The sequence below is a fragment of the Octopus sinensis genome, linkage group LG14 (genome assembly GCF_006345805.1).
Source record: "Octopus sinensis linkage group LG14, ASM634580v1, whole genome shotgun sequence".
In the NCBI taxonomy this organism is placed as follows: domain Eukaryota; kingdom Metazoa; phylum Mollusca; class Cephalopoda; order Octopoda; family Octopodidae; genus Octopus; species Octopus sinensis.
Window position 1 is genome coordinate 61,389,143 of NC_043010.1, and position 8,658 is coordinate 61,397,800.

The window sequence follows — 8,658 nt, forward strand, 5'->3', positions numbered from 1 at the left end:
TCACCCTCTACCCACCCATAAAAGAGGAAACAAATCATAATTTGTCTCTACCTAATTCTTCTTTGTTTGCCAGGAAGTATCTTCATTTTATTAAAGATGGCAATCGCTATATTTCATTGTCCTGGATGTCTTTTAAAAAAAATGGGTCCAAAACATTTTCACTTAGTCGTTTTGGTGCTGCTAAGACCCAGTACATGTCATGTTAAACACAATATGGGTCGCAAGATTTCAATTAAAAAAAAGAAACGCTTTGAAAACTTAGAACAACGGTTTACATTTTGTTCAGTAATCCTGGATAATGAAACTCTTGGTCCTTGAATCACTTTTGTAACTTCCTGATGAGTGAAAATAAAAAATGTGTGTATGCATATATATATATATATATATATATCACAGTTGTAACATCACAGTTACAACTGTGATGTTGTTGATAAAACATGTTCTTGTCTACTTATTATCCTCTTTGTGATTTTGGATAAAAAGAAAATTATACAAATGAATCCTTTGAATTTAACTAAATTCTATATTTTTATGCAGCTGAAGATTGCTCTACATTCTAAATTGATGTAATGTTTGCATTTTTCAGTTGAATGGAGTCGCATGAAACAATTGTACTGCATTACCTCTGGATATCCCTGTTGCTTGTTTTGATTTTATATAAATATATAAATCGAAATCGAAATGAACCAGTCAGGATCCCTGGTCTGGTGGTACGTAAAAAAGCACTATCCGACTCGTGGCCGATGCCAGCGCCGCCTCGACTGGCTTCCGTGCCGGTGGCACGTAAAATACACCAATCTGACCGTGGCCGTTGCCAGCCTCGCCTGGCACCTGTGCAGGTGGCACGTAAAAAGCACCCACTACACTCACGGAGTGGTTGGCGTTAGGAAGGGCATCCAGCTGTAGAAACATTGCCAGATAAGACTGGAGCCTGGTGCAGCCTTCTGGCTTCCCAGATCCCCGGTCGAACCGTCCAACACATGCTAGCATGGAGAACGGACGTTAAACGATGATGATGATGATGATGATAAAATTCTCAGACCGGGCGTTGCATTGTGTTCTTGAGCAAAACTCTTCATTTCACGTTGCTCTGCAATCATTCCATCATCTGAAACATGTGGCACATGGTGCACCTGTACAGGTAATGTTGATCTGAGGGAGGGACTGAGCTTATGTGGACACAAACATTAAATCACTATAAACAAATCATCTGTGTGGTTTAGAAAAACCTTAGTTCCTGGTTCAGTCGCTTGGCATGGCACCTTGGTTAAGTGCTTTCTACTCTCACTTCAAGCTGACCAAAATCTAGTAAGGGGGTTTAATAGACAGAATCTCCAGAAGCTCATCATAAATATGTGTGTATGGATGTTGGCATTGTGCTGAGTGGCATTACAACCAGTTGCTGTTTTCAAAGACCTGTGAAATTTACGAGTCTCTTACTTGAAAAACAGATAAGCGATGCTGAGTATTTGGCTGTAAAATCCTGCCTCAACTCCCTAAATATAAAGCAAACTATATATCTATATATTTGATTTTCTTTTCCATGTGTCATTCTTATATGGTTTCTGTAAGAATGGCTTTTACATTATTTGTATAAATATCTCTAGCTGGCCAAGGCAGGCTGTTTCCATGGTGGACGAGGGTGGGGCACTGAAGAGTGGAAATGACCAGGGGATATGAATACCTCTCACTCTCTTTCACTTCATGTGTGATTTTGTTCTGCCTATCTTTGAAGTATGGTGTGCTTTTAAATAATACGTCTTTAAAGGGGTCTACTCTCAACAAAGTACTACCGTTTCACAGCTTTTAAGCATACATAAAGTGTTTACATCATATAAGCTACTTCAAACACAAATTCTAGTATATATCTATTTCTTTACTACCCACAAGGGGCTAAACATAGAGGGGACAGACAAGGACAGACAAATGGATTAAGTCGATTGCATCGACCCCAGTGTGTAACTGGTACTTAATTTATTGACCCCGAAAGGATGAAAAGCAAAGTCGACCTCGGCGGAATTTGAACTCAGAACACAGCAGCAGACGAAATACTGCAAAGCATTTCACCCAACATGCAAACGTTTCTGCCAGCTTGTCGCCTAAATTCTAGTATACATCATCATCGTTTAACGTCCATTTTACACACACAAAATATGAGAGGCTTCAATACAATTTCTTTGTCACTCACAAGGGAGCGGTGAGCACAAGGTTATATAGAAGACACTTGCCTGTAGTACCACACAGTGGGACTGAACCCAAACTATGTGGTTCCAAATGTGAATTTCTTAACCACACAGCCACCACAATAACAAACAAAACAAACAAATAAATGAATAAAGTCAAAATTCTCATAAATTCCTTATATTCTCTTTTTTTTTTTAATTTTTTTTTCTTGAAGCTTTGAAAATTTAATTTCAAACTGCAAAAAAAAAAAACATTCATACAGAGATAATGAGAAATAAATAAAACGGGAGCGGGGAGGGGGGAAAGAAAAATAAAACGAACCCACAAATATATTCATTTTTGACCATGGAATTAAGGGAAGAAAAAAGTAAGGAAAAATTATCAGAGGGGACGACATATGATATACTGAGTGTTAGACCTGCTTAAACAACACAACCTGGCCCTTAGCTGCCCTTTTGTGGGATCAACTCTTTTGAATGTAGTCAGGCCTGCTCTACAATCTAAGGTAACCTTCCTCCCTTGTTCCTATTAGTCTCAGACACCCTAAAAAGGGTCAGAGATGGTTTGGTTCCCCTTTTGGCTGAGCCAATAAAAAGATACAACCACATCCTTCAGAATCTGACTGACTGTAGGGCTCCACTCAGAATGGGTTTTTAAGAATTATTTTCAAGGGGATTATTTCTGTTGGTGACAATGTGTTTGATGAAGAATACAAAGATTTATTATTAAGTAAATGTCATTATTTGTCACATTTGAGTAAAGTTTTTATATACGTAAGCAGTGTGTGAAGCCTGGTATATATGTATACGTTTGTCATATTTGAAGTATATAACATTACTTTACATATAAACAGAGGTTTCATTCAGAAGTTCATATCATGATACCTATCAGAAATTTTCTGTGGATAATGCTAAAAATACTTTCATTTATTCAAAATATTTTCTTGTCTCACAAACAAAAATTGCAGATTTCTAAATCCCATATTGTCTGGATGATCCAAGATGTAATGGAAAGATTTGATATAAAAGCAAAATAATAAGAATAAGAATAACAACAACAATAATAATAATAATAATGGTTTCAATTTTGGCACAAGGCCAGTAATTTCGAGGGAAGGGTTAAGTCGATTACATCGACCCCAATATTCAATTGGTACTTATTTTTTTCAACCCAGTAAGGATGAAAGGCAAAGTCGACCTCAGAATATAAAGACAAGCAAAATGCTTGGCAGCATTTTCCCCGGCGTACTAACAATTCTGCCAGCTGGCCACCTTAAGTAATAATAATAATAATGATCATAATAATAATAATAATAATAATAATAATTGGCTTTTTGGTCGATTGTACACAAAATTTGAGGATGTGTATAGTTTGACAGAGATGAACAAAACTTTGGTTTGGATGTGTAACTCTGTTTACATATGACATACACATATATACAAGTGTGTATGTGAATATATATATATATATAAACATACATATCCGTGTGTGTGTGTGTATGAAGTGTGTAGTTTAGGATGTATTTGTGTATGGTTAACGTAGAGGTGTCCTTTGGTTTGGTGTTTGTCAAAAATGAAGGATGAAATGAAGACGAAAAGAAGCAGGGGGCAGAGATGGGAGCCTGACTATTTGCTCTGTCTCAAAGTACATGGGAAGACACTGGGGGAATTAGTCCAACCTGTGCCCCAGGTAGGGGACATGGCAGGGAAACCTCTGGCCCAGGAATAGCTGTTTTCCCAGTTCTGAAGGGTCTGGTGACTGCATGTCGACGGGATACTCAATGGCTGCAGGATCAGGGTGGGTGGGTTTGGCTGCTGAACCCCAACACCACCACCACCACCACCACCACCACCGCCACCATTGTTGCTGCCCCTTCCCATGTTACTAGGGTTGGCGATGGGGGAGAGCTGTGAAGCATGCGGGGTGGAAGGTGGTGCCGGAGTTGGGTGTTGCTGTTGTTGCTGCTGTTGTTGTTGTTGTTGCTGCTGCTGCTGCTGTTGTTGCTGCTGCTGCTGTTGTTGTTGCTGCTGTTGCTGTTGTTGTTGCTGCTGCTGCTGCTGTTGTTGTTGTTGCTGCTGCTGTTGTTGTTGTTGTGGTTGTGGTGGTGGTGGTGGTGGCGGTGCTGGGGGTGGTGGTTGTTGCTGGGCCGTCGCTGCGGGTGGGATCTCTACCGGCTGAGATGAAGAATGCTCGCAATGGCCGCTGTTCTTTGTGGAACTCGCTCCTCGAGGAGTGTAGGTCTTCCTGTTGGTGTCTTGATTGGCCGCCAACGACTTCTCACCAGACTCCTGCGATTCAGCATGGTGGTGGTGGTGGTGGTAATGGTGATGGTGGTGGTGGTGATTGCAGTAGTTTGGGTGTCGGTTTTGAATCTTTGGTTCATTGTTCCGTTTGGGAGTGACTTTGTGTGCGGAGCAGCAGGTCGGAACAACCGGCGATGCTGCTTTGCAGCTATGGACTAAACAGGTCGTAGCTGGAGCCGGCTGACAACATGGTGACGGTATCTTCTCACCTGTATGGGTTCGTTCATGAGTGTTCAGGTGAGCTCTTTGGCTAAATGATTTGTGACAGTACACACAGGTAAATGGCTTCTCCCCAGTATGAGTTCTTTGGTGATTGTTCAAATGGTCGCGCTGGCTGAACGCTTTCTTACACACGTGACACTTGAATGGTTTTTCGCCTGTGTGAATGCGTTCATGTGTGTTGAGGTGGGCTTTCTGGCTAAACGACTTAAAACACACGTCACAGTTGAATGGTTTCTCCCCAGTGTGAATCCGCTCGTGGTTACGCAGGTAAGTTCTCTGACTAAACGTTTTGTTACAGATGTAACAGCTGAACGCCTTCTCCCCCGTATGGACCCTTTCGTGGTTCCTCAGATGCGCACGCTGACTGAACGCTTTCAAACAGAACGTGCAGCTGAAAGGTTTCTCCCCCGTGTGGACGCGTTGATGGTTACTCAAGTGGTCCCTTTGAGCAAACGCTTTGCAACACATGTGGCATCGATAGGGTTTTTCTCCCGAGTGGACCCTCTCGTGGACTTTCAGGTGGATCTTTTGGCTGAACGACTTCGGACATGACTCACACTGGAATGGTTTCTCACCTGTATGGATGCGTTCGTGGCTCTTCAGGTGGGCCCGTTGACAAAATGCCTTGCAGCAGTACGCACAACTAAAATGTTTGCCCCCAGCAAACGCTACTTCGTGATTGTTCAGATCCGCTCGTCTCGAGAAAGCCTTGCGACACGTGTTGCACTTGTACGGCTTCTCCCCATGTTTGTGATTATAATAAACCGGCTGCTCCTGCATGGCCACTGATTTCCGACTGCTGGAACCCTCCCTCGTTTCACTTGTCTCGTCACTGCTACCAGGAATGTTGCTGTTATTGTTATTACCATTATTGTTGCTGTTGTCATTGCTGTCTTGCAGATGGAGACCACAAGTATGATAGTTTGGTGGTGGCACCATTGTAGGATATATGGGTTGGTCGGAATACATGGTGATCACCCGTTTGACAGGAAAACCTTCCAAAAGTCCTTTTTACTTCAGTTCCTCTACAAATATATCCCAATAAACTTTACAATTCTCATTAAATATTTTTTCTAAAATAAAATCTTTTTCTTTCTTTAAATTAATTTCCTCTTCTCTCTCTCTCTTTCTCTCTAATCAATTTATTGATGACAAAGCTCACAGCTGACAAGATTTGGTAGATTCTCCTCAGAGGTGTTGTAGTTCTGGTGGTGGAGATGATGGTGGAACGTGCTCTTCAGCGTAACTTTATATCGATATAAACAGTTGGCAGGACAGCAGTAGAAGACAGCCATTTAGATGGAGATCTGAAACAGAGAAGGAGGCCATTAATATTCTAACAAAACACGAGCACATGTTGTTCACCCCACCGACCCATCACAAACAGCAAAGCATGAAACAAACACTTCAATCTGTATCAGTTGACATGAAACCAAGGCTAACTTTCTAACCAGTTCTATGGCAGGAGCAAGGATGTACTACATGACTACATGAAACATATATATATATATTGTGCCGGTGACACGTTAAAACACCCACTGCACTCTCGAAGTGGTTGGCGTTAGGAAGGGCATCCAGCTGTAGAAACTCTGCCAGATCAGATTGGAACCTGGTGTAGCCATCTGGTTTGCCAGTCCTCAGTCAAATCGTCCAACCCATGCCAGTATGGAAAGCAGACGTTAAATGATGATGATGATGTATGTATATATATAATAGGTACAGGTGTAGCTGTGTGGTAAGAAGCTTGCTTCCCAGCTTCATGGTTTCAGGTTCAGTCCCACTGTGCAGCACCATGGGCAAGTGTCTTCCACTGTAGCCTCAGATCGGCCGAAGCCTTGAGTGGATCTGGTAGACAAAAACTGAAAGGAGTTCATCATATACTATATATATATATGTGTGCGTGTGTGTGTATTTTCTGTGTCTTTGTGTCAGTGTTTGTCCCCCACCACCACTCAATGACTGATGTTGGTGTGTTTACATCCCTATAACTTAACAGTTTCATAAAAGAGACTAACAGAACAAGTACCATTTTTTGAAAAAACAAGTACTGGGGTGGTTCAATCAACTTAAAATTCTTCAAGGTGATGCCCCAGCATGGCCACAGTCTAAAGACATACAAGAAAAAAGACAAAAGATATATATATATATATATATATATATACACACACACACACATACACATAATACCTTGAATATTGTGTGGACGGAAATCTCAGGTATAATTGTAGTCACTTAATTTAAGTCTACTAATTTAGATAGTCAAAGGTTGTGATATCACCTGGATGTAATGGTTGACACAGCTTCACAGCTTCCGGCAGAGGTGACACTCAAATCTCACAGGCAGTGCTACAGCCTCTTCCAATCTTTTTCTATATAAGATGTGTGTGAGGTGTGTTAGTGGATTGATGGATAAATAGACAGACAAACAGATAGAGATATAGTTGTCAGGGTGAGGAGTCAGTAGAAACCAGGGCTGTGGAGTCGAAACAAAAAACTTCAACTCCAACTCCTGTACTACTGCCGCCTCTACAACTCCGATTCCGACTGACTCCTCTTTATGTAATCAAGTGACTGTTGGTGACCAGGTTCCAATTTTACAAAGGAAGTGTTAACATGTCATGAAATAAATCCAAAGTGGACAGTTGCTTTGGAATCAAATGGTTACAATGGCCAACCATTCCAAAATGCAACTGAAATAAAAATCATATTGCAAACTATTAAAAAGTTTATCCCTGGAAACTTAATGAACAAAACACTACATCTGTAGAATAATGATTAACTGAAAAAGATATATCACATTTGATGGCCTATAAGATGCACCTTTTTAACCCCAAAATGCCATTTAAAACCCCTCTGCATCCAATGCATTCAATGTGGGCTCAAAATGGTATGTATGTTTACAAAACGTGTCCTGCCATCTATTGATGAACAATTGCCTGCAGAATGTTTATATCGAATATGGATGCAATAAATTGCTTATAATTACCTGTAATAACATAAAGATATACAGGTAAGTGGAGGAATTAAAACATTATTTTAGTAGTAATTTATTTTACTAAAGTATAACCGGGACTAGAATGGGTCCTATGCACTCGTGCATCTTGTAGGCCATCAAAACATGGTAAATACAAAATTTACTAATATACTGTACAAGTATGGTTGTCTGGTTATACACAGGTATGGCTGTGTAGTTATAAACAGGTATGATTGTGTATTTATATGCAAGTATGATTGTGTAGTTGTATGCAAATATAGCTATGTGGTTATACACAGGTTCGACTGTGTAGTTGTATGCAGGTATGGCTGTTTAGTAATACACAAGTATGGCTATGTGCATATAAAGAGGTAAAGCTGTTGTTAGGAAGAAGTTCGCTTCAGCCCCTGGTGGTGTCAGATTCAGTCCTGCTACATGACACCTTGGGAACCTTTGGGTATGAATTTCCAGCCCCAATCCATTTAACCCACACAATCACATTGGTATGCATACATGTGAATATACACACACACACACACAAAACCACTTGACTCATATACACATACAAATATGCACACACGCACCTAAAAGTAACATAAAAACACATGACTATCTCTGGACATATACACCACACTAACACATACATGGCTCTTGGTCTCAAGCATTTGTCTTATGAAGAAAGGCTGAAGACGCTCGACCTTTATTCTCTAGAAAAACGACGACAATGTGGTGATCTCATTCTTGCTCACAACATCATAAGCGGAAGTGTAACCTCTCGAAAGAGCTGTTCTTCACTCCTGCTCCAGAGCGTCGGCTGCGGGGTCACTCCGAAAAGCTCTATCTGCGACGATTTCACCTCAATCGAAGGAGAGGGGCTTTCTCCGCCCGGGTTGCGGATCCATGGAATAAGCTGCCGTACGAGATAGTGAAGATGCCGACGACCACACGGTTCAAAGTCTCTCTTGACCACAAGTG

General features: G+C 41.0%; 1 protein-coding gene across 2 annotated transcripts in view; it reads right to left on the minus strand.

The window, feature by feature from the left end:
* Nucleotides 1-3,387: 3,387 nt before the first annotated feature.
* LOC115218832 (zinc finger protein 2 homolog) overlaps nucleotides 3,388-8,658 on the minus strand; it is a 21,197-nt gene continuing 15,926 nt past the window's right edge. The window contains exons 2-3 of one of the 2 annotated variants that reach the window (XM_036509343.1): nucleotides 4,254-6,016; nucleotides 3,388-4,217 (exon numbers count right to left, since the gene is read on the minus strand). In XM_036509343.1, the coding sequence (XP_036365236.1) occupies nucleotides 3,810-4,217; nucleotides 4,254-5,678 (1,833 nt within the window). In that variant the 5' untranslated portion in view covers nucleotides 5,679-6,016 and the 3' untranslated portion in view covers nucleotides 3,388-3,809. Of the gene's footprint in view, nucleotides 6,017-8,658 lie in introns of both variants that reach the window. The other variant, XM_029788775.2, reaches the window with a different exon arrangement.